Genomic DNA, 27,192 nt, shown 5'->3' with positions numbered 1-27,192 from the left:
TAGACATTAGGTCAGAAGCACTGGTCAGTTCTCCACATTCTAAAGAATGCTATATAGAGGTCTCCTCCCAGTTATCCAGCTTTGATCCTTAAGCACCCTAGTTCAGGAATATTGGATCTGGTAATAGCATCTGAGTCTCTCTCTCTCTTACACACACTGACAAGGTAAATGTTTTTGCCTCCATGTTTAGAGTGTGATCATACAGTTTTAATTTGGGAAGTTGTAGATTGTGTAATAGATTTGAATATATATATATAAAAAAGATATACAGTACATGGAACTATAAGATAGGTGATCATGATAGACTGAGAAGACAGCTTGAAGTCTTGCATGAAAAACTGCATTATAGAGGAATCTGCATTCTATGGAATGAGGACAAGTCATAAGAAGGTGTTAGACACTTCTAGGTGATGTTCTAATAACTTGACTGTGCCTTCTGAGTGAAGTTCAAGTTGGCCAGCCTTGTTTGTGCATTTCACAGAGGATACTAGTCTCCCAGATCTTTAGCAGTTTCTTGCAACCAAATATCATCCTCCTCCTCCAAATGCAACAAAATTAGTTGTTGTTGACTGCATCAGGAAGTCTGCAGCCTCTTTTAGACTGCAGACTTCTTTTAGCCTGCATCCTAGCCTAAAAGAAGTTATCATCATCATCAATTCCCTGATATTTACCTCCGAAGAGTGTTCAGGTTACTGTGACAGCACTACATGATTAAGTTTACATTATCATTAATCTCCTATCAACAATTTTCCTCTAAATCAATCTATTACTTGTGAGCACTCCAATATTGTCATATCTAACATTTCGCTTCTAAGGCACTTCTGACCATTCCATCTAGACCTTGGTCTTTCTCTGGGTCTCTTTCCTGCCATCTTGGCATCAAATCTGTTTTGCTAACCTTCCTTCACCCATTCTATTTGAGTAGCCATATACCACCTTAGTTAGCTCTGCTGACACATTCTTGAATGCTAATAATGTCAAGTTCTAACATCTTCATTTTTAATATGATTCTGCCATTGAGGCCATCGGTTCACTCCACTAATTTTTCTCAGATCCCTCATATCTTTGTCTCGAGTCTTTGATCAAGTACTTTATTTCTAACCCAACTCTTAGATCCATAACTTAAAATTGGCTTGAACACTGTCTTGTATACTGTTAGTTTAGTGTTTTGATAATTTCTCCCTTATTCCATAGAAATTTATTTAGCTGGCTACCCACCATACTAACTTTGCTTATTCTGTTGCTATTTCCAGATTTAACCTGCAATCTTCACTAAAAACTGTGCCTAAATAGATGAAATATTTTACTTTTTATATAGGATCTCCTTACAGAATACCGCTGAAGTTTTCTATGCTCCTGTCTATTTTCATGACAAATTAATTACAGCTGTTATTAAATTTAGTTAGTGAATCCTGGAGACTTGCACTTAATGCATTTAGGAGTACATCATCATCTGCATAAAAGAAAGAGCTAAGTTTGACATCACCAATTCAAATATCAGACTTGATACCACTTTCTTTCATAATGTGATCCATATAGATGATGAATAAGAGCAATACATAGTCAACTTAAATATAGACTATGTATTGCTCTGTGTGGTTCCATTCATCCCATATATTTGCAGTGTTTTCTAAAGCTTTACTCTGAACACCTTGTCATATTCCCACAATTTCTCATCTATTTATCATAAAGTAAAAATATGATCTATTTAGCCTGACCCCAGCTTGTTTTTCTCCACAATCTTTCCAACCTCTTTTCCAGGTAAGATTTATGCAAGCATAAATCTTACCTGGAACACTTAGTAGAGCTCTGTAATTCTCACATTCATTTTTATTTCCTTTTTTATAGATGGGTACTATGAGATCCCTATTCCAATCATTGGGAATTTGACCTTCTGACCAGGCCCTCTGAATTATGCAGTGCAGAGGTATAAAAGCTACACTGCAAAGCTTTTATACCTCCATACTTAAGCATTTCTGGTTGAATATCATCTACTCCAGCTGTCTTTCCACATTTCAAATTTTTGATGCTTTTTCTACCTCAAGTATTGAAATGTACTTTTCTTTGCATTCCTCTTGAAACTTTTCTAGTATGGTTCTGTCACTGCTTGGTTCATTGAACAGTCTTTCAAATTAATTATTCCAAACATCTAGGATATCTTTATTTTCAATTTTCATGTCACCTTTATCATCCCTGATTCCTTTTACAGTACTCTTTCCTCCATTTCTAAGCTTCTTCAATAGCCTCCAGAACATTTTGCTGCCTTCCTGATATTTATTTTCTATATTCTTACGAAAGCCTTCCCATGACTTTTGTTTAACTACTTTTTCCCACAGCTTAACTCTCTTACATTTTTCGTGTATTCTTTTAGGGCATCTGTTGACTTATTTGCTGGGAACTTTCAATATGCTTTCTTCTTTTCCAGGACTACTTCTTTAACTTGTGTCTACCATGATGTTCTTATTTTTCCTTGCAGACAACTTCACCACATACCTCCCTAGATGAATCAGTCAATGTCTTCAGAGTTTGCCACTGAGACTCCAAGGTTTGGTTCTTGTTTTCAATTTGTTTAATTTTTCTTCAATAATATTTGTATAGTTGAGTTTTGTAAAAGAGATTATAGACATTTTTTTCTTGAGATGCACACTTACAATTTTTGAAACTGCAGCCATGTATTTAATAGTGATGGAACTGATGTTCAGATCACTATGGTGAATGCCAAACTTCGGTCAAGTCAATTAGGTTGCAAATGAAATCTTCTTCTTATTGGAAACTGTCAATAGCCCTGAGTATATCCCCCAACACACACACATTAAATCATCATACTGGAACAGAATTAACTTTAAGTCATATAACTTAGATGAAAATCAAGGTATGGCTTCTGCATTCTCTCAGAGAAAGGCTAGTATATGTATACTGCAGCATTAGGTAGTAAATGAGGACATAAGCAATTATAGAGCTATAACTCTTTAATGGATCTGTTTATTGCAGACCCTGCTCATATATTTCATCAAAATTAACACTGAACTGAACAAATGACATTAAATTTAATTAGCAAAACAGCCTCATAAAGTCTTCTCTTTATATGTGCTGCTTGCCATATCTTGCATAATAATTATTTTGTTACTCAAATATTTGACTGTTTTATTTGATTAGCATTAGTCATCATAGTTGAGAATTAATTATTGTACTATTACTTTGAAGTTTCTAATCCATAAGTATTATTCTCTGAGAAATATGATTTTCTCATTCTAAACAGTATTTGATTGCATATTTTTTAAGTAAATATCAGTTTTACATAATGGAATTCTCATGTCTTAACTTTTCTTTTAGGTAGTAGGTGGTTCTCATTCTACACTTCTTATGTCACATATTGACTTTGCACCAAGTGATAAAAATAGTTCATTTACTACTCAGACTTATCAAAAATACCATCAGATGGCAGAAAGTAAAGGGAACAAGTTTGGGGAAACACATCTTTGTAATGGTCAATTAAAAGGAGGTTGCAGCTTAGACCAAAATAAAAATTCTCAAGGTAAGGAAGAATATGCTATTATTGTTATTTTAGTTGATAATTACACTGGCCAACAAAAAAAAAAAAATTTTTTTCTGCTGATTATGATCTGACACTTGTTTTTTACTAATTTGGGTGCGCTGATTTCAAATATCAAACCCATTTTTCTCTGTCACGTCAGGTTTTTCCTCTGTGGCATTTTCTTTTTGCTAATTTTCTGAAAGTATGTACTTTTAAAAATCTGTTCCTAACTTTGTATCAAGAAATTCGAAAAATTCCCGAAGATATAGCCTATTATTCAAAGCGGTGGGCAGATCAGAATCTGAGCGCTCACCGCTCTCGCTTGCTAGTAAACAAATAAATGCATAAGAACCTGCAATGGCACGTACTGGCGCTTTGAATGTGAGAGAGGCCAATAACCGACCTAATACATTTAGGCGATGACAACTGCCTAAAACAAATGAATGCTATATGTGTCATAGCAGACAAAGAACGATCAAAATCAGTCAATCGTTAATCGATCGTGAAAGTATGATGAGTGCTTATAACGTTTCAATAAAGTCTCTGGTCTTTTTTGTCTTGTTAATTGCATGTTAGTCAGCAGTGAAGAAAATACATCATGTCTACTACTCGAAATTGTGTCAATAGTGTAGATTCCTTCTGCTACATTTGTGGCAGCTTTACTGTTCCCAGTCAAAGGACAAATATCACTGATTTCGTTAAGAAAGTGTACTTTGCATACTTTGACGTAAAAATTGCAGATCAGGACAAGTCATGGGCTCCAAATAAAGTGTGTAAGTCATGTGTAGAAAATTTATGACAGTAGAACAAGGGAAAATGCCAAAAATTAGCTTTTGGCATTCCAATGATTTGGCGTGAACCGAAAAATCATGTAGATGATTGCTATTTTTGTTTAGTTCAGACTTCTGGTTATAATAAGAAGACTAAGAAAAAAATTGTGTATCCAAATCTCGACTCAGCAATTCGGCCAGTTGCTCATTCCAATGAAATAGCCGTGCCAATTTATAAAGGACTTCCTTTACCTGAGAACGAGCATGATCGGGATATGCCAGATGTTCTTGAGGAGCAAGATCCGGATGTTGATTTAGACAATGAAAATTTAATTTCTAGTTCTGGACTGCAACGTTTTACTCAAGCGGAATTGAATGACTTAGTAAGAGATTTGGGCCTATCAAAGGAATCATCGGAATTGTTAGCTTCAAGATTAAATGAAAAAACTTACTGGAGCAAGATACGAAGATAACTTTTTATCGTAGCATGGAAAGTAATCTTGTACAATATTTTAAACACGAGTGTGGGTTTGTTTACTGTAACAGTGTGTCAGATTGTTATGAGTGTTTGACTGAAATGAGTGTTTTACAATATCATCCAAATGAGTGGCGTTTATTTATCAACAGTTCAAGCAGAAGTCTCAAGTGTGTCTTACTACACAATGGGAATGTATATGGCTCAATTCCTATTGGCTATTCAGTCCACTTAAAGGAAACATATGAGGACATTAAAAAGGTTCTGAAGTTATTAAAATATACAGACCATAACTGGATCATCTGTGTGGATCTTAAAATGGTGACTTTTTACTTGGCTTTTAAAGAGGATATACAAAGTTTCCATGTTTTCTATGCTTCTGGGATAGTCGAGCTAGAAACCAAGACTGGAGTCAGAAACATTGGCCTCTTAGAATATCCTTAAATGTTGGAGAACAGAATGTTATAAATCAACCTTTAATCGACAGAGAAAAAATCATTTTTCCACCTCTACACATCAAACTAGGTCTTATGAAGCAGTATGTTAAAGCTTTAGATTTACAAGGTGACTGTTTCCAGTACATATGTGAAAAATTTCCACCACTTAGTTATGAAAAAATTAAAGCCGGTGTATTTGATGGACTGCAAATTAGAACTTTAATGAGAGACCCAAATTTCATCAACTCTATGAACGAAATTGAGAAAGAGGCCTGGACTTCATTTACGATGGTTGCGAATAATTATCTTGGAAACAAAAAAAAGCGTGCGATTACAAAGATCTAGTGGAAACAATGCTTGAAAATTTCCAGCGCCTAGGTTGCATGAGCATAAAGCTTCATTTCCTATACAGTCATCTTGATAGATTTCCCAAGAGTTTAGGTGCTGTAAGCGATGAACAAGGCGAAAGAGTTCATCAAGACTTAAAAACTATGGAAGATCGGTACCAAGGAAGATGGGATTCTCACATGATGGCCGACTACTGTTGGAGTATTCAAAGGGATTGCCAAAACAGAACACACAGCAGAAATTGCTACAAACAAAAATTTATTCCCTGAAACTCGTGTAAGTAAAATTGCTATTTTTTTATAAATATTCTTGTAATTTTTAATGAATATTGTTAAGTAGTTATGTATCTAATTATCGGCCTCTCTTGCATTCAAAGCGCCAGTACGTGCCATTGCAGGTTCTTACGCATTTATTCGTTTACTAACAAGCGAGCGCTCCGATTCTGATCTGCGCACCGCTTTGAATAATAGGCTATATCTTCAGGAATTTTTAGAATTTCTTGATAAAAAGGTAGGAACAGATTTTTAAAAGTACCTACTTTAAAAATAATATTAAAAAATCGATTTTTTTGATCCTCTAAATAGTACTGCCTCCTTAAAACTATCAAAAACTTACAAATTAGCAAAAAGAAAATGCCATAGAGGAAAAACCTGACGTGATAGAGAAAAATGGGTTTTGATATTTGAAATCAGCGCACCCAAATTAGTAAAAAATAAGTCTCATATAAAAGTCAGCAAAAATTGTGTTGGACTGTGTTACCTGGGTTTTAAGCTCATATTGATAAATAGTTCTAAACGTTTTCTATAGTTATAAATCTTCCATGTTATTATTATTATTATTTTTATTTGTAAATTTCCTTGTTTTATATAAAATACAGTAACACTTTGTCTTTACCTAGTGGTGCAAAGTATTTATATACTTTGCACCACTAGGTAGTAGATGAATTATCACTTAATGCACCAGTTTGCTTAATGGAAGCGTGAAGTGGCTAATAACCATATTTGGACTCAAGAGCCAAGATGTGTTAATTTTTCCTATTTCTTCTAGTGTACTGTAATTGAGTGTGAATTGGTTTCAGATTTAACCTCGCATCAAGTAGAGAGAGAGAGAGAGCGAGCAACGACTGACTGTGAAGCATCTATTTTTAAAATGGCTATTCCACAGAGTAGCTACTAGATTGCACATTGCTAATACTTTAGAAAACTTTTGCTACCACTATTTTCATGTTCCCACATCTAGGAAGAGTGGGGACATGAAATAGTTCTTGCTGTAACTGGAAGACACTGAGACCATGATTTGTAAAGAAGAAGTTGGATAAAAAGTCAAGCAAAGAAGAGAAGATTATGCTGAAGAATGAAAATGCAGATCTCCCAAATCCTTGCAGATTCACTTCACTTCACAAGATATATTGGTCTTAGTTCTAACTTTGCTGCATTATGAACCTCATGTTCTTTGGCATTACAACAGTACAAAGTGGGATGATCTGGAATGATCTAAACACTTTCTCTGATCAAGTTATAAAAATTCTCCTTGCTGGAATGAAGTTCTCTATTTCTTTAAACATAAAGATATACATAGGAAGCCAGAGGATATGAAAGTATCATTGACTATATAATAGTGGGTGGAAAACTAAAGAAGATGGTAAGAAATTGCAGAGTATACAGAGGATGCAATATTGACTCAGACCATTATTTATTAATCAGTACTATTAAGATCCAAACCAGAGAAATAGAAACACAAAAATGAAAGCAGGGGCAATTTAAGATAGAACTGTTACAGCAAGATAGTATCAGAGAACTATATCAAAGAAAACTACAAATCGTACAAAGAAAATAAATGAAGATACAGATATAGAAAATGAATGGCAAAACATTAAACAAATAGTAAAACATACAAATTTATTGTTTTAATACTGACCATATTATAATGCGTACAAACATTACAATATGGAACAAAACTGCAAAGAAAGAGCAAAGGACTCAGAAATAGAATCTTTAATAAGAAAGAAAAAAGAAATATACCTTAAATGGTCAAACAATAGGAAACAAAATAGAATATAAAAGGAAAGTCAGAGCAATAACAAGAAGAGAAACCAGGAAAGTCAGAAGACAAGTCTGGGAAAAATTTGTATCAAGATTAGAGCATGACATGAATGGACCTCGACTAAAGAGCTATAAAATCATTTAAAAAATGACTCAAGAAACAAAGGATTATCTACAATTAGAAGGCCCTCTCCACAAAAGAATGGACCCAGCTTCTAAACAGTAATAATCAAATTGAAATAAAACAAGTATTAAGTCAAGAAACAAATGAAGAACCAATATAGTTAAATGATCTAAAGAAAATATTGAAAAAACTAAAAAATAGAAAAGCTACAGGAGAAGATGGAATAAATTCAGAACTATACAAATACAGCTCTAAATCATTTCAGTTATGATTAATTAAATTCCTAAACAGAATATGGGAAGAAGGAAACATCCCACAAGAATGGAAGACAGCAATAGTCATAAACATATTCAAAAAAGGAAACAGAAAGGATTGCAGAAACTACAGAGGAATATCCTTATTAAATACATGCTATAATTGTATCTAGATATAATTAAAAATAAATTAACACCATGGGCCGAGGAAATTATTGGAGAAGAACAATGCAGCTTTAGGAAAGGAAGATCCTGCACAGATCCTACATTTATACTCAAACAAATTATAGAAAAAAGAATAGAATTTAACCTGTCAACATATATGGCCTTCCTGGATTATGAGAAAGCATACGATCAAATCAACAGAATAAAATTAATCAGTATACTATATGAATTGAAAACTTCACCTCAAACCACAAAAGCAATACCAAATATAATGGAAGAAAGCTATATTAAAATTAATAATGAAACAACTGAAATTAAAACCAATAGAGGTCTCATTCAAGGAAGTGGATTATCACCAGTACTCTTCAGTATATATATATATATATATATATATATATATATGGAAAATATTTCAAGAGAGTGGAGGAAAAACAAAATCGTAGGAATTAAAATAGGAAATAAAGAATTAACCAGCCTTTTGTATGCTGATGATCAAGTTATTCTTTCTGAAAATGAAGACCAGTTACAGAAAAATCTGCACAAATTGAATAAAATAATAGAACAGTATGACATGAAAATCTCAATAAATAAAACAATCAATAGCATTTCAAAGTAAAGAAATTAAAAGATGCAAACTAGTCATTCACAACGAAGTAACAGAATAAGTGAACAATTTTAAATATCTAGGAAATTACATAAGTCCCAATGGAGAAATCGACATTGCATATAAAAAAAGCAAAAATTCCTAGCAGTCATTGGAACTTTGAACAGAACACTTCAATAAACAGATGTCTAGAACAACCCAAATAAAACTATATAAAATAATAGCCAAACCAATTCTAAAATATGGCAGTGAAAATGGACTTGGGGAGAACGAGATAAAAGACAAATGGAAGTTGCAGAAATGAAGATCCTAAGACCACTCGCAGACTATAAAAGAATAGACAAGATAAGAAATGAAGAAATAAGAAAACAGTTATCCATAATTAACATAACAGAAGACATCTCAAACTATAGTAAGAACTAGAAAAACCACGTAAAAAGAATGAATGAGGACAGATGACCAAATATTGCCTGGAAATATAAACCAAAGGGACACCGATCAAGAGGAAGGCCCAGGAGGAGGAGATGGGCAGAAGACTGTTTAAACTCTTGAAAACGTTACAGGCCAACAGTTGCCTAACATGCAAAGCCAAGAAGAAGAAATTTGGAATTGGGAAAAATTTAGTTTTCCAATTAATATCCTTTTGCAGTAATTAATTATTATTAAAATTAATTATACAGTAACAAATGGTAAAATTTCTAATTGAAACAAAAGGAAATATTAGCAGATAGAAAAAAAATACTGTGTTCCAGATGGCAGATAAATGTAAGCTAACAGATCTATTTGGTACAGTATGTTGATGACATCTTGGTGATTTGGGATAGTTCTAATCGGGAAAATTTCTTATCCAAGATAAGTATACCTCATTGCCTACTGTAGGTCATATTAGAAAAAGAAATAAAAAAGACAATTGGTTATCAGTTTTCTCATTATTTCGGAAGAATACTCACACAGGTCGTTATATTTATGCAAAGTTACTCTATCATGCTAGTCAAAAATTAGGAATATTTAAGATTTACTTGTTACATCATGCTTATGTTTTATGCTCTACAGATGATTTATTACAAGTTACATTACCTCAATTATCTTTCTTGGAAATTGGCTTCACCGAAACTTTATTAAAAGCATTTGTTTTAGGATTTTGCCCAAGAAGAAATTACTTGCATTGCACTTCTCTGTGTTAAAGGAATATCTGAGATTCTAAAACCTCTCACATTTTATGTGGCATTTCATCCTGTCAGAAAAATCTCCACCTTTCTTCTTTCTTTCTTCACCAAAAGATAAGCTTCTACTTAGCTTCCCAGGCATCTATCAGATTCTTTTTTTTTTTTTTTTTTTGCACTTGTGGCAGCCTATCTTGATTTTGGACAATCTGAAAGAACTACCCATGTCCATAGTGAGGAACATAAAACTTTATTAAGGATCATCAACCAGAATATCTGGTCTGGCCATATATGCCATCTCTACTAAGTACAGAAGCCCATAGGAAAACATAAAAATCCCACATATGAGCAAATTCCTTATTTAGCATCTTTATCAAGTATCACAAAAAGATTATTATATAGTCCTAATAATATAAATAAATCTAATGGCTTACATTTATCATTTATTTTCTTTATGGAAGATGGTACTTTTTTAAATGTACCTTACTGTTAATCTATTAAGTCAGTTGGAGAGTTCCATATAAGTGATTAGTGATGATCCATGTATGTTGTCTTAAAGTTTTTCATGTAGGAAGTTATTTTTTTTATTAAATAAAAAATATTTAAGTTAAGGGATATTACATCCCATATCGTTTCTTAGCCGAATAAGAAACTCAGAGAGTTTCATGCCGAATATAGTAGAAACTATATAAAGTTCGGCGATTCCAAGTGTAAGCAAATACCTGGATACTGCAGCAACTGACCCTAAAGGTAGTGCAAGCTGAGGCAACTCGTGTCTAAGGTGGAGCAAGCTCCGATCACTATTCTTGATATTTACCCATAATGTGAACTTAGCTCCTAGGAGCTGTATTTCTGTTCTACATTATGAGAGAAGGTCACTACCCAGACCAGTTTCAACCTTTATTGAGGTCTCATCAGTGAGTAGGTAGACCTAGTTAATATCAAGTTTGTAGTGAACAGAACTTGCAACCCTTCTATGAGTATTGCCGCCGAGAGGTGTCCTAATAAATTATTAGATATATGAAGAGCCAAAGGCTTCAATTCGGCGACATATGACTTGTTTAAGTTAAGGGATATTACATCCCATATCGTTTCTTAGCCGAATAAGAAACTCAGAGAGTTTCATGCCGAATATAGTAGAAAATATATAAAGTTCGGCGATTCCAAGTGTAAGCAAATACCTGGATACTGCAGCAACTGACCCTAAAGGTAGTGCAAGCTGAGGCAACTCTTGTCTAAGGTGGAGCAAGCTCCGATCACTATTCTTGATATTTACCCATAATGTGAACTTAGCTCCTAGGAGCTGTATTTCTGTTCTACATTATGAGAGAAGGTCACTACCCAGACCAGTTTCAACCTTTATTGAGGTCTCATCAGTGAGTAGGTAGACCTAGTTAATATCAAGTTTGTAGTGAACAGAACTTGCAACCCTTCTATGAGTATTGCCGCCGAGAGGTGTCCTAATAAATTATTAGATATATGAAGAGCCAAAGGCTTCAATTCGGCGACATATGACTTGTTTAAGTTAAGGGATATTACATCCCATATCGTTTCTTAGCCGAATAAGAAACTCAAAGAATTTCATGCCGAATATAGATCGAGAATAGTGATCGGAGCTTGCTCCACCTTAGACATGAGTTGCCTCAGCTTGCACTACCTTTAGGGTCAGTTGCTGCAGTATCCAGGTATTTGCTTACGCTTGGAATCGCCGAACTTTATATAGTTTCTACTATATTCGGCATGAAACTCTTTGAGTTTCTTATTCGGCTAAAAAACGATATGGGATGTAATATCCCTTAACTTAAACAAGTCATATGTCGGCGAATTGAAGCCTTTGGCTCTTCATATATCTAATAAAAAATATTTGTTTTTTCCCATCCTTCAGCTACTCACCACATTTGAGTGCATTTGTTGAGCCTTTGCATATAATACCTATATAATAAATTTAGTTTAATCCTTTATCCAAATGTGAGCAAACAAAGTTTGTGCATGAAAGTATCTTCAGGACTGGGTTAAGGTGTCCTTGTTGTACCACCTTAACCCAGTCCTGAAGATACTTTCAGGCGCAACTTTGTTTGCTCACACTTGGATAAAGGATTAAACTAAATTTATTATACTCTAAGTGAAAAATAAACTTTCAACATGGTCGGACAGTAATTTAATTTGGTATGTGGGACTATAACTAAAAATTGTGAAATGATTCAGATTGATATAATAAAATAAATAATAATTAATGTATGGCTTGGTGAAATTTAATAAAATTTAGTATTTCTACTAATATTTGTTGAGTCATCTCAATTTTTGGTTTAAATTAGATATTTTTATAAGTCAAATATGGCAAAATGAAGTGAAATTATATGCGAGCATATGTTACAGATAGTACAACAAATAAATCACCACTGTTTTGAGGTTTGGTTTCAATCATTTCCATATCTTAATTTTCCTGTGCATAGCATTCAGTCTATAGATCTTACTTATAGGTTTAACAAATAGGGAAATGACATCTGACATCATAAAAGATTGTATTGGTGTTGTTATATAGCATTGTCATTCATTATTACATAAGCTGAACCTAAAACCATTGTGATTTAGTTAGTGTAGACAGTTTATCATTTTCGCATAATTTTAAACCATTTTACTTAATGTCACAACTGAAAATGGCCAGTTTAGACTGTGTCGAGATTTGCATACATTAGTAGAGATTCTAAGCAGATTTTATTAAATTCATCTAGTCAGAGAAGAATTGTTACTTTGTATCATTTTGCATCATTTGAAAAAGTTTTATGAAGAACCCAAATATCAAATTTCACTTAATCTGTCCACCCAGAGTAGAAGAATAACTTGCTCAGATGGTCTTACAGAAAAAAAAAAAAAAAAAAAAATCTAATAGGGGTTGCTTATGCATTTTATGAAATGCACCCAAAAATTAAAATGCCTATCAAAGCACAAATTTAGTTCCTGAGGTGATTTTTTTTTTTCAAAGTCATGATAAAGAATTGCTTGCATTATTATTATTTTTTATAATGGAGTTATAATGCTTATGACACGTATGGATATTTTAGTGCTTTCTTGGCATCTTATGCATGGTAAATGGGAATTCAATTGAAAATATTCTCTTATCTGTGTCACTGAGGTGTGGATGTTTGTTAAATGAAAAATTTCATTCTCTTACTCTAAACATAGCTGATTTCATAATACATTGTTTTATTTATTTTATTAGTGAAACGACCATTTGTGGTTAATGGCAATATAGAGAAGTTAAAAGGCCACTGTAAAGGAGATGGAGTTCCAAGTCCTAGAGTTCAGCTTTGTCCTCCTGGAAAGATACACTTGGAGTGGCGACAAATGCACAAAATTGGTGCTGGTTTAGCTAACCTAGGAAATACATGTTTCATGAACACAGTTATTCAGTGCCTCACGTATTGTCCACCTCTTGCAAACTACTTGCTTCATGATGATGATCATACTTCCAAATGTGAGTATATACAGAACAGTTAGAATATACTTAATTTATTTATTTTAAATGTAACCCTAAAGACAGTTATTAGATTAAATTCATCACATTTTGAGTGTAGCATATTCAGATTAATAATGCACATAAATTGATTAGCTGTAACAACACTAATTTTTTTAATGATTCTTGCATATAATTTATTGTTGTTGAGAGAGAGAATAACAGACTCACAGCAAGTATATGAGATGCAACCATTGCTTTGATATATTTACAAAATCATAAAATGTGACTTATATAGGTTTTGGTTTTTAGGATTATCCATTTTTGATTTGGTAGATGGAATGAAAGACAAGGAAGAGATGTTCGCTAGGTTATGAAGCTGGACAGGATGTTGACCAGCAGTTACTTGTATTTTTATTGTCTTAAAGAAAAGCAGAGGAATAATAGTTGTCAGTTCAGCAGTTACCAGTGTAAAATAACTACTCATCTGAATTAATAATGAATCATATTATTATTAATTGATTTTAAGCAATTTTGAATAATATGATTTTATTAACTTTTTTTAAAGCAATATGCACTACATATATATGCTGTGATCATATGAAATAAATTTGTGTTGTATCAGAGTTGTTTGTAGTGAAGGTCTTAACAAGAATTTAATAAAGGAACTGGATTCTTAATACTCTAGGGAAAAACTTCTGTTTTATTAAACAAGTCTCAAATATATATGGGGAATGTTTTACTGCCTATAGTACACTACTAAAATGATATTTGAAATAACAAACAGTATGAACTAGCATGCTCTCTTAACAATGGATTTTTGTATTTGTGATTCTGAATATTCTAAATAGGTACAGACCAGCATACAGAAAATTCATAGGTATTCTAGGTTAATAATTGCACACTAGTTGTACATTTTGCAGTATACTATATAAATTGAAACATCAAAAAATTGGTTTAAAATGCTTATATAAATGATTTCTAAACATTTATTTATTATTATTATTTAAATTTTTATGTATTTATTTATTTATTTATTTGTTAGGTAAAATTGTTGGTTTCTGTATGATGTGTGAGCTGCAGAAGCATATGAAAAGAGTTTTAGATCGTCCTGGCGATGTTATTAAACCACTTTATATATACCAGAAGTTGAAATGTAAGTAATAAATTACTTATATAAACAATATTTCCTTTTATAGATGCTGCCTGTTCTTGTTTTGGTTATTTGTGAAGTTATGTCACAAGAGAAAGACCACATGAATGGTTATTCCTGTCCCTGTGAGGTTGCTGTAGTGAATTTCTTTTAGCATTCTGCTTATGATACTCTCTTTGGGGCTTTTTTGTTATAGTGACTAGCTAGCTATAGTGAGAGTTTACTATATTAACAAATGAAAACAATGCTCAAAAAAGGGGACAGCTCCATTTTTGGTTGAGTTATAGGTCATACTGGGAGAGGAAAAAAAAAAAAAAACTCACTGACTGAATAGATTGGTGGAAGAATGAGGTATCTGCAATAAGCCAGTTCAAAGTTATAATGATTATAGTACTCATTCTACAACTTTGCAACTAATATTTATGATTTTTTTTTGTTGTAAATATTTCATTGTAATTTTCATAAAACTGTGTTGTTTGATATTTTCTGATATGTTCCCAAACGTAATAAATACTTTTGTAACATTTTGTTACAAATTTCAATTTTGTTACATATTTCAGTTTTCTTACCTGATTTTCATGCAATTCGGCACAAAAAAGGGGCAGCTCTAAATTTTGAAAATTCATCCAGCTTTATGGAAAAACAAATTTACCTTAATAATAGTGTTCAAATGTGTATTCATATGTATAATTATATGTTAGCAAAACACTTCAAGTGACAGTCTAAAAATTGTATGATTATTCACTATCTGATTTCAGAAGGAAAATAAAAATCTGGATAAATTGGTAATAAAGCACTTAAAACATTAGGCTAGTATTTCTTAACATTTTTAGGTCATTGCCTCTTTTCAAAAAAAGACAAATTTCATATTTCATCCCTCTCTCCTCCAAACCACCACCATCATCATTTCTATTAGTGCTATTAAAGTATTCTGTACATCACTTGATGGTACATAGTTAAGGTTATTTTATTTCTAGATTCCTATCGACAATTCTCTTCCAAATGAATCTGTTATTTGTCAAAGTTGTCTGATCTTATATATTGATTTTGTCATACAAAATCAATATATAAGATCAGACAACTTTGACAAGTAACAGATTAATTTGGAAAAAAAATTCTGCATCAATCCACCTGGATCTTGGTATTCCTGTGGTTCTTTTTCCTGCCAACCTAGAATCAAATATTTTAACATTTTCTCTGCTTAAGTGACTGTACCAGACTGTCTTCTTATGCATCCATGAATACTAAATGATGTAGTTTTTTTTTTCCTCTACTATCTTCATTTTTAGCATGATTTAGCTATGATGCTATTTGTTTATCCTCTGATTTCCTCAGAACTCTCATATATGTAGTCTCTAGTTAGTAATTTTTATTTCCATCCCAACTTTCACATCTCATCATTAATCATATTCCTGGCATGTACCTCTCAGGGAGTGTACAGAATATTGTAATAGTACCACATGAAAAAGTTGCATCATTACTAACTTCCTATCGACAGTTTTCCTCCAGATTAATTTGTTATCTATCAAGACTCCAGTATTATCAATCTTTTATTTCTCTCTTCTAAGGAAGAGAGAAATAAAAATTATTTCTTTTTATTAACTATTTTTAGGAAATAACAATGTATACTAAATGTTAATTATAACTTTAATTAATACTTTCCTATATTTCACTACGTTACATTGCCATCATCAGGAATCACAAAACAGTGATATGTGCACGAAGGCACTAACACTAGACAAAAAAAAAAAGGCAACCAATAGAATCCTAAATAACACCTCTCTAATGGGCTAAATTGGATGGTATTGGCAGTTGGGTTGGAAATTCGAGGACAGTTGCTTCCCAAATTTGGAGATTCGAGGAACAGCCTTCATATTTGTTTTTGCTGAGGTGCAGTAGAGTGGTCTTCTTCCAGCATATCCTGTGGTGGGTGTCCAGATCATTGTCAGCAAGACCAGAATGGCTGTAATGGTGGAACTGGATGTAGACTTTGTGTTCAGAAATTCTGATATTGGCTGACCTATGTTTGGCCATAGTAGGACAGTTTGCAATTGCAAGACTTAATTACAAGTCCTTGTTATATTCCTAAGATTTCTTAACTATTTGTCATAAAGTGAAAATCTGATTCTGACAACTTTTATTTGGCCTAAATCCAGCTTGTTCTTCATCAAGTTTCCCTTCCACAATTTTTCTTAGCCATTTCTCAAGTGTACTTGCATAAATCTTACCAAGAACATTCAATAGAAAATACATCTGCAATTCTCACATTTAGTTTTATTTCCGTTTTTATTGATAGGTACTATGAGAGCTCTGCTCCTATCATCTGGAATTCGACCCTCTACCTCGGCCTGAATTATGCAGTGTAGCCACTGTGAAACTTTTATACCTCCATATTTGAGTTGTGTAAGGCTTAATTGCTGGGAGAACATCATGTTGTAGGTTTAATGGAATATTTACAGCAGCGCTTCCCAAACTGTGGGCAGCGGCCCCCTTGGGATCTGTTAGCTTTGTTGAGGTGGGCTGTGAAATAATGAAAACAAATTTAAAATGTTTTAAGACTAAGTAGATATTTTTTTATCTTAAAAGAAACTCACTTAATTTTTATTATTTATTATTTCTTTTTTGTTATTTTTTTATATTTTAATGGAAAAATTCACACATTAGTGTTGGTTCACAAATTTTGCTTCCTGCATATTTCAGCACTTAATCAATATTAATAAATATATACTTATTCATATAAGTTTCATTTCAAAAGTATTGATAAGAAGCACAAAAAAAGCTTACAAACGCAAAATCTTGAGCTCATTTAAAATGGCCAAGTTTTTCACGCTTTAAATTAATGTTTCATTGCTAGTGTACACAGGTGCGACGATGCGTGGGAAAGAAATACGCTTGGTGTGTATGTTTTGTATTGAATATAAATACAATAAATATTATAATAATATATGTCTGTATTAGGATTTTTTTTCCTGATGTGCGTTGGGGGAGGAGAGAAATCTTTTAATTTTTCCAAAGGGGGCCTTGACATCCATAAGTTTGGGAAGCACTGATTTACAGTACCAGGAAAGGATTAAAAACTAATTTTGACACATCCAATATTTTGCCTCAGTCACTGAGACATCTTCAGCGATTACAAATAACTCTTGTAACAAACACACACAGGCAACACAATATTAAACAAAACATGTGGGTGAATCTAAAATCCTATCTAGGTGATGTGTCCCTCTATGGGTATTTGTAGGTGGCCTAGGATGTAAAGTGGTACAACTGACAATTATTGTTTCCCAAATTTTGGAAAGTTTTATGCATCCATATTTATCTAAATTCGGGTGATTTCTGAGTGAAGCTGCAGATTCTGTAAACAGTCTTTCTTTTTTAAATTTACTACGGTGGAGCATGGTGGTTTTCTTCCAGGAGATCCTGTGGGTTGTGTCCAACATGGTCTGCAAGGCCAAATTGATCATAGTTGTGATTGCAAATGTACGATTTGTGTTCTTCTAAACAGATGGTTGTTGATCTACCTGTGTTTGAAGTAAACCAACTTGCAGGAACAGGGTACTTTATATACTCCAGGTACTGAGGAAGGAGAGAGCTGATCTTTGGTAGAATGAATAATGGTAACAAGTTTCTGGTGGGGTTTAAAAGCTGTGTAGAGGTTGTACTTTTTGACCTAGCTATTTTTTCTGATGTGCCATGGATGTAGGGGATGGTGATGGCATTTTGGAACTTCTTCTGAAGTGGTGGATTAGGAATGGAGGAGGAATTGATTATTTTTTTAATTAAAAAAAACCTCAAACCCTTCTGTTCTTGCCCCCCCCCCCCACCTCGATATATGGTTTACCTAAAATCCACAAACCTAATTCCCACCTATAGTGGATGCCACTGATTTTTCATTCTGCAAATTGTTAAAACAACTGGCTAACTCTCTCTAACCCACCACCCCCTCACTGGACTCACCACTTCCTATTAAAAAAAAAAAAAAAAAAAAAAAAAAAAAAAAAAAAAAACTACCCATTTTAAAACCTTCATTGAACATCTAACTTTAAATAATACAGATATATTAGTAGATATTATATTATCTTGAAGAAAATCCTTGAAGTAATCCTGAAGAAAACATTGATTGATTTAGCCAGAGAGGCATGTGGTGAGGTTGTCTGCAAGGACAGAAAAATCAGAACTCCATGGTGGACACTGAAAGTTAAAGAGGCAGTCAAGGAAAAGAAGAAAGCATATCAAAAGTTCCTGGCAAATAAGTCAGCTTGTGCTCTGAGAGAATACAGAGACAAATGTAAGAAGGCTAAACACTGTGTAAAACTAGCTAAACAAAAGTCATGAGAAAACTTTGGTAAGAACCTAGAAAATAAATATCAAGAAGATGGCAAGATATTCTGGAGATTGTTGAAAAAGCTCAGAAATGGAGGAAAGAGTGCTGTAAAAGCAATTAGAGATGAAAAAGGTGACATGAAAACTGGAGAAAAAGATATCCTTGATGTATTGAGTAATTACTTTGAAAAATTGCTAAATGAAATAAGCAGTGATAGCACAGTGGTAAAAAACACTCAACAGGCATACAGTCAGGAATACATATTTATACTTGAAGTAGAAAAAGCCATCAAAGGCTTGAAATGTGGAAAGGCAGCAGGAGTAGATGATATTCGACCAGAAATGCTGGTGTATGGTGGTATAAAAGTCTTACAGTGGCTGCACTACATGGTTCAGAAGGCCTGGACAGAGGGACAAATTCCTGATGATTGGAGTAGAGCTGTAATAGTACCCATATATAGAAAGGGAAATAAAACTGAATGTGAGAATTACAGAGGTATTTCCCTACTGAGTGTTCCTGCTTTGATTTATGCAAATATACATGAGAAACAGTTGAAAAAGATTGTGGAAGAGAACTTGATGAAGAACAAACTGGATTTAAATCAAATAGAGGTTGTCAAAATCAGATTTTCACTTTATGAAGTAATTGAGAAATCATAGGAATATGACAAGGATCTGTACTTGATTTTTGTAGAACTGGAAAAGGCATATAACAAGATTCCCAGGGTGAAGCTTGTAGCTTTTTTCAAAACACTATAGTTGTATGGGGCACAACTATAAGTTGTACCCTATCTGGGAGGAGATGTTCATGCAGCCTTTAAGGAATGGAAAACTGACCAAATTCTATTCTTATTGGCTTAAAACACAATGTGAAATGATGTCACAACCTGACAGAATTTCATGCTGACTCAGGCATTGCCCAGTTAAACAAGGCCTCCATTGTTTTCATCAGAGAACCAGCATGAATGGCAAAAAGTCAGTAAATGAAACAAATCCCAGAATATCTCCCAACTCAACATCGCAGATTTCAAGATTGGTACTATCAACATAAGAAGCATCAGTGGAAAGGGAATGAACTAACAGAAGAATTGGTTGAGTACCAGATCAACATAATAGGCATGACTGAACAAAGAAGACAAAAACAGGTGAATTCTTTCTAAGCGACAAATACAAAATGTTATATTCAGGCAATGACAATCGGGGAAAAGAGGGAGTAGATGTAGTATTCAATACTAAATATGAGGATAATCTTCATTGGCAAACAATATCAAGTAGAGGGCTGTGGGCAAATATCAGAATGAGAAACTGAACAGTGAAATTGTGCTTATGGTCCAACAGAAGGTTTCACCAAGGAAGAAATGGAGGGATTTTTTGAGGCATTAGAGAGGGCAGCTGGCTCAATGATAAAGGAAAAGTTGGTCCTTGTTGGAGATCTAAACAGCAGAGTAGGAAATGATTACTAGACATATAGAAATGTTCTGGGAAATTTTGGAGAAAAAGCATAAAGCTAATAATAATGGTAAATGCCTGCTGGATTTCTGTTCAGGACATGGATTAGTTATTACTAACACCATGTTGCAGCAATGGAGAGAAGATGCAAGAAATAAGAAAAGTCTCATTGACTATGTCATAGTTAATAGCAATGTTTTCCCACTGGTTCAGGACACAAGAGTATATAGAGGATTTAAAATAGGAAGTGATCACTAGTTTTGAGTAGGATAATTGAATTTCATATTGAAAAGAAAAATGTGTAATAAAGTTTTAAAATGAATCAAGGTTGAGCAACTTTCAGAGGTGAACTGTAGAGTCATTACATAAACATCATTGAAGAAACAATGAAAGAATTGGAAAACAAGAATCAAACCTTGGAGATTCAGTGGCAAATCCTGAAGAAAACATTGATTGATGCAGCCAGAGAGGCATGTGGTGGAGTTGTCTGTTTATTTATTTTATATATTTCGTATGATGATCAGCCTTGAGCCCCTTTTACAGGAAGGTACGGCACCATCTCAATTCCTCCCCTCTCTCCTATTTTATCTGGGCTCAGCTAACTGGCATAGCTAACGAATCAGGCCTATGGCTGGGAGGGACCGTTTCTTACTGGAGGGACTGTAATCCATGTGTGAACACACACACATGGATTACAGTTTGCCTCTTCTTGGCGATGAAAAACAGAATTTCTGGGTGAAAAAACCCACTACTTCCGTATGAGACTAGCTAACTCACCTTTAGTTGAAAGAGACCAGATCAAGTTCCTCGCATCATGGATGGAAATCGAACCCAGGTCTTTCCAACTGATGGGCTTTGTCTACACTAACTGAGCTACAGAGGCTCGAGTTGTCTGTAAGGATAGAAAAATCAGAACTGTATGGTGGACTCAGGAAGTTAAAAGAGGCAGTCAAAGAAAAAAAACGAAAGCATATTGAATTACTTGCCAGTTCCTGGCAAGTAATTCAGCTTGTGCTCTTAGAGAATACAGAGAAAAATGTAAGAAAGCAAAGCACTGTATAAAACTAGCTAAACAAAAGTCATGGAAAGACTTTGGTAAGAACATTGAAAATAAATATCAGGAAGGTGGCAAAATATTCTGCAGGCTATTAAAAAAGCCTAGAAAAGGAGGAAAAAGTACTATAAAAGGAATTAGAGATGATAAAGAGGACATGAAAACTGAAGATACAGATCTTCTAGATATCTGGAGTAATTACTTGGAAAGGCAGCTGAATGAAACAAGCACTGTCAGCATGATGGTAGACAACTCCTTACAGGAATGAGTCAGGAATACATATCCATACTTGAAGTAGAAAAATTCATCAAAACCTGAAATGTTGAAAGGCAGCTGGAGTATATGAAATTTGATCAGAAATGCTCAAATATGGAGATATAAAAGTTTTACAGATGCTGCATTGCATTTGGTAGGCCTGGTTAGAGGGTCAAATTCCAGATGATTTGAGCAGAGTTCTCATAGTACCCATCTTATCTTATCTTAAGCTTTTCATAAACCATTAAGGTCCTTAGCTGTGGACAACCATGACCATCTCGAGGATAAGGTGGCGCTATGCCTCCCAGTGTGTCCTATGTCTGTGGCTGCGTGTGTTCATGGGGCTGGTTCTGGGGAACAAAAAACCCGAGTTTCCAGGTGAAAAACCCCTTACATCCGTATGAGACCGGCTAACTCACCTTTAGTTTGAAAGAGACCAGGTAAAGGTTCCTCACATCTTGGATGGGAATCGAACCCAGGTCATTCTGACCAAAGGGCTTTGTCTATACTGACTGAGATATGGAGGCTCCCTAGTACCCATTTACCCATCTATAAAAAGGGAGATAAAATTGAATGTTAGAATCACAGAGGTATTTCCCCTACTGAGTGTTCCTGGTAAGATTTATGCAAGTATAGTCGAGAAATGCCTAAGAAGAATTGTGGAAGGGAAGTTTGGCAAAGAACAAGCTAGATTCAGGCCAAGTAGAGGTTGTCAGGTCAGACAACCTCTATTTGTCTTGCACTTTAAGACAAATAGTTCAGAAATCTTGGTAATATAACAAGGATTTGTATTTAAGTTTTGTTGATTTGGAAAAGGCATATGACAAAGTGCCAAGAGGAAAGCTCTTCAAAACACTAAAGTTATATAGTACGGCCACCGTTCGTAGATCTCTGCTTGGCGTTTTGCCAAGAATAGTCGATTCATGTGAAGGGGAGAAAGAAATGAAGGATGTACAAATTGGTCGCCAACATGCGAAATTCACGTGCTTTCTTGTCTGTCGCTGTACTAGTAGTAGCTTGATTTTTGTTGTCGCTTTTTTGCATTTTTTTTTTATTATTGATTTGTATGATGGATCCAGTACAGTCAACAAGTTCTGTTAAACATTTCAGTAGCTCTTGCAAAAGAATATTGAATAATGTGCTGACATTCTGCGAAAAGGAATCGTTAAAAGGCAGTCTCCTTGTTCCCCTTTCTCAAGTCATAAAATGTGCAAGTGCAATTGCAGGCGTATCGGGGTTGATGTTAAAAGAATTCGTAGGGAATCAAAAGGTGAAGGTAAGCCAAAATTTAAATCTCCTAAAAAAAAAAAGCGCCAGAGAAAGAAAACCATTGAAACCGTAGCTTTGAATGATTTTGATGTAGACGTTATAAGAAGAACTATTCACAAATTTTCCGTGGTCGAGAAAAGAGTGCCAACTGTTCCGAAATTGATTCCTGTGCTTAAAGAAAAAATTAATTTTCCTTGGAAAAGAGAAACTTTAAAGAAAATACTTCATGAAATCGGATTTTGTTTTAAAAAGTCCCAGAATAAAAGGAAACTTATCATGGAGCAAAGTGACATTGTTTTATCTAGAATGCAGTATTTGAGAGCAATACAACGCTTCAGGGAGGAGAAAAGACCGATTGTGTATCTAGATGAAACTTGGATTGATAGTAATTTAACTTATGGAAAATGTTGTCAGTCTAAAGAAGAATGTGGAGTGCTACAAACCAAAAATGCCTCACGGTGCATAATAATTGTGTGTGTGGTTAGAGAAATGGGTTTTTTACCGAATTCAAACTTTCTATACAAAGCCAATTCAACTGCTGGAGATTACCATGGGCAAATGAATTCTATGATCTTCGAAAAGTGGACAGAAGAAAAACTGATTCCAAACCTTCCTAAAAATGCTGTTGTTATAATTGATTATGTTTCATATCACTCTATTCGATTAAACAAAGTTCAAAATTGGTCTAATAAGAAGCAAGTTCTTATGGATTGGCTCTCTGCAAATAACATTTCTCATTCCCCAGATATGCGAAAAATTGAATTGCTTAATTTGGTCAAAAGAAACTCTCCCACAACTAAACTATTTAAATTCAACATGTTGCTCAAAGAGCATGGATTTCTAGGTTTGAGACTACCACCATATCATTGTGATATTAATGCTATTAAGTATGTTTGGGCAGGATTGGAAAGTTTCATTCGCCATCACAACATAACTGGGGATGTTGACATGGAAACTTTTTAAGCTTTCAGAACAGGCCATTGAAAGTATTACAGTTCAAAACTAGGGAAAATATTGCTCTCATGTCACCTCATTGGAAAATATGTATTGGGACAGAGACAGAATTATTGAAGAATTATGCTAACCTTTGGTGATCAGTTTAAGTGAAAGTGATGGTGATTCGGACACCAATTCAGATGACTATGAAGATAAAAAGGATTTCATAATGGTATTTTTTTCCAACCTTTTTTTTGCATGGGTTTGTTAAAAGAGTCACAACAAGTCATAAATAATTAATCGGTTTAGGACATTAAAGTGTCTCAGTTCTCTCAACTGTAAGTTTAGAATATCTAAGTTCATTTGAAAAAAATTTGCGTTTTTTTGTATAATTATTTTTATTTTATAGAAAACTTTCTTAAAAATAAATTTCGTTAAATTTTTGTTTTATGCTATACCTTTTTTAATTTTGTTAATACTCTACGTACATTTTTCCAACTGTTATACAAGCAGAATAGTTATACTTTAAAAACTACAATGTTCATAAAAGAAAAGCTAAATTTTCCGATAATAATAAAGAAACTCATCCCAGAAGACGGATTGATTACCCTATTATCGGAATGGATTCTCCTTTTTGGGACATGCACAGATGTATCGAAGGGTCTCTAATCTGTGGGCGAACTATATAAGTGTAAATGGGACATTACATCAAGCAATACATAGTCTCTATTTAAGCTGTAAGTCAGCAGTTAAGAGTTGAAGGAAGTATAGGAAGATGGTTTGATGTTAAATCTGGTGTCATACAAGGATGTCCCTCTGTTATTCATTATCTATATGGATCACATTATGAAGGAAAGGAGTATTAAACCTGATATCAAAATTGGTGATGTTAATCTGAGCTCTTTACTTTATGCAGACAATGTTATATTTTTAAATAAATCCAGTACAAGTCTGCAAGGTTCGCTGACTAAATTGAATAACTGTTGTAAGAAATTTGCTATGAAAATCAGCAATAACAAGACAAAGACAATGAAAATAGGCAGAAACATTAAAATATCAACTATATCATGAATAGAGAATCTATAGAACAAATAAAACATTTCAGCTACTTAAGCACAATTTTTAGTGAAGATGGTAAATTAGATATGCAAACTGGTATATGAATAAATTTATATGGAATAAGAGAGAAATTAGTCAAAACACTAAATTAGTAGTATACAAGACAGTGTTCAAACCAATTTTAACTTATGAATCTGAGAGCTGGGTTAGAAATAAAACATTTGACCAAAGACTAGAGACTGCAGATATGAGTGTCCTGGGAATGATTAGGGGCATGAACAGGTTACACCAATAGCAGTATCATATTAAAATCGAGGATATTAGGAAAGAACTTAACATTTTTAGTATCCAGGAATGTGTTAGCAGGTATAGTCACTTACACAGGATGGGAGAGGAATGGTTAGCAAAAGAAGTGTTCTCTGCTAGGTTGGCAGGTAAAAGACCCAGAGGAAGACCAAGATATAGGTGGATTGGTACAGAAAAAGTGCCTTAGAAGACATTGATATAAGATCTGATAATGTTGGAGTCTTGACAGATAGCAGATTGATTTGGAGGAAAATTGCTAATAGTAAGTTAGTAATGATGTAAGTTTTTCATGTAGTACTATCGTAATATCCTGTTTACCCCTTTGAGGGTACATGTCAGGAATTTGATGATGTCCTGTATTGTATATAAAACAGGGAAAGTGTGTACTTACACTCAGTCTTTTCATTTGCCAGTAACCTAACAGAACCTGCTAATTCCATTGACACACATCCCCCCCCCCCAACTTCAGTTGTGTGAAAGTACAGGAAATGTGGGTTTTTAGTAAATTCATTCCATTCCAAAATTAGTAATAAAAAGAGTATTAAAAGAAAGGAAAATACATATCCAGCATTGTTTAGAGTCATTTGGTAAGACATGATTGCCTTTGAAACTATAGTTTCAGAAGTGAATCAGAGCTTACTAGAATATGCTAGGATTTATTTAGTTAATTAAAACATTAATTCAAGATATTACATATTATGCATATACTGGTATTATGCTGTAAGTAAAAGAAAAAAAAGGGCAGATGTTATGGTGTGTGTGTGTGTGAGTGAGTGAGCGTAAGCAGATGCAATTGTTCAAAATAGCAAGCATGCAATTTGCTAAGATCCATCAACCTAGTGTTTGCGATATAAGGCCACTACATTAGATGCAGAGAGAGAGGTGTGCATGAGATGAGAAAGAAGTTCTAGAGATGTTGCATAACTTGGACAAAAATTCAGCAGGGGACAGATGTGATATCAGCATGCATGTTAAATGAATATTTCAGATATTTATGAATAGTCCAGGAAAGACTGAAATTATACAATGAAAAGAATGTATGATAGTCTAACAAAAACTGATGTCTAACTATAGATCTCTTAGTTTCAGTCCTATCCAACTGTTTATATATTTTTCCTTTCCATAAATAAAAGTAAGTGGAATAAATGGTGAATTTGAATAATTCAGTTATATCTGAGAAAAAATGTGACTTAATAATGTCAAGAGTTCCTGCCAAAGGTACATTGTGAACAGTGAAGTAATGTCAAGGCTGACCATGATGTCAGAATTTATCCAGGTTAAATTTTTTTTATTAAAGTTTCAAAGTGCAGTGAATGTTTTTTTATAAAAGAGGGAGAGTTGCCTGTGAAGGTGGGAAAGTGATTTAGATAAACGTTGAAAGTTTTTCCACTTGGTTATACTATAAATTAAAGATGCCAAGAAATTATCTTTTTGATTTAATCCTTTGTCCAAGTAAGCAAACAAAGTTTGTGCAAGAACTAACTTACTTCATGACTGGGCATCTTGTATATAGAGGCTAATGACTTCACGTCACTTGCCTTAGTATCCCATAATACATAGCATTATACACATCCTTACGGATTTTTTTTTCAGGCACTTATTGTAATCACCAATTGCAAAACATTTTGTCACATGGATAAATAGGCAACAAATTGATTGTTACCTGAAGCAAGGATGGGCCAAAAATAATACATTCTTACTGCCGAGGCCAACTGGATGATCTTCCTAGGAGGCCAAGAAACACCAGAATTGGTGGGATTTTATTCAGCAAAGATATGTGTGCTCTGCATTATGGGATACTAAGGCAAGTGATGTGAAGTCATTAGCCTCTATATACGGGTTGCCTAGTTGTGAAGGTACTTTACGCCCAAACTTTGTTTGCTTACCTTTGGATAAAGGATTAAACCAAGAATATTTCTTGGCATCTTTAATTTATATGGTTTATATAAATATTTAGCAAGTTTGTAGGTAGGGCTGTTTATGCTGTCAACTGTTGGACAAAGGGGATTATTAGATT

General features: G+C 33.9%; 1 protein-coding gene across 4 annotated transcripts in view; it reads left to right on the top strand.

Moving 5' to 3' along the window:
* The window catches only part of LOC150109060 (uncharacterized), a 339,899-nt gene that overhangs the window by 84,821 nt on the left and 227,886 nt on the right, over positions 1-27,192 (top strand). For all 4 annotated transcript variants that reach the window (XM_090405164.1, XM_090405171.1, XM_090405179.1 and 1 more), the window contains exons 3-5: positions 3,334-3,535; positions 13,138-13,392; positions 14,417-14,527. In XM_090405164.1, the coding sequence (XP_090261290.1) occupies positions 3,334-3,535; positions 13,138-13,392; positions 14,417-14,527 (568 nt within the window). The remainder of the gene's footprint in view (positions 1-3,333; positions 3,536-13,137; positions 13,393-14,416; positions 14,528-27,192) is intronic.

The sequence above is a fragment of the Typopeltis vanoorti genome, chromosome 2 (genome assembly GCF_054136105.1).
Source record: "Typopeltis vanoorti isolate ZY-2024b chromosome 2, IOZ_Tvanoo_1.0, whole genome shotgun sequence".
Classification (NCBI taxonomy): Eukaryota; Metazoa; Arthropoda; class Arachnida; order Uropygi; family Thelyphonidae; genus Typopeltis; species Typopeltis vanoorti.
The sequence above is the reverse complement of the archived record's forward strand: the minus strand, read 5'-3'. Positions and strand labels throughout refer to the sequence as shown.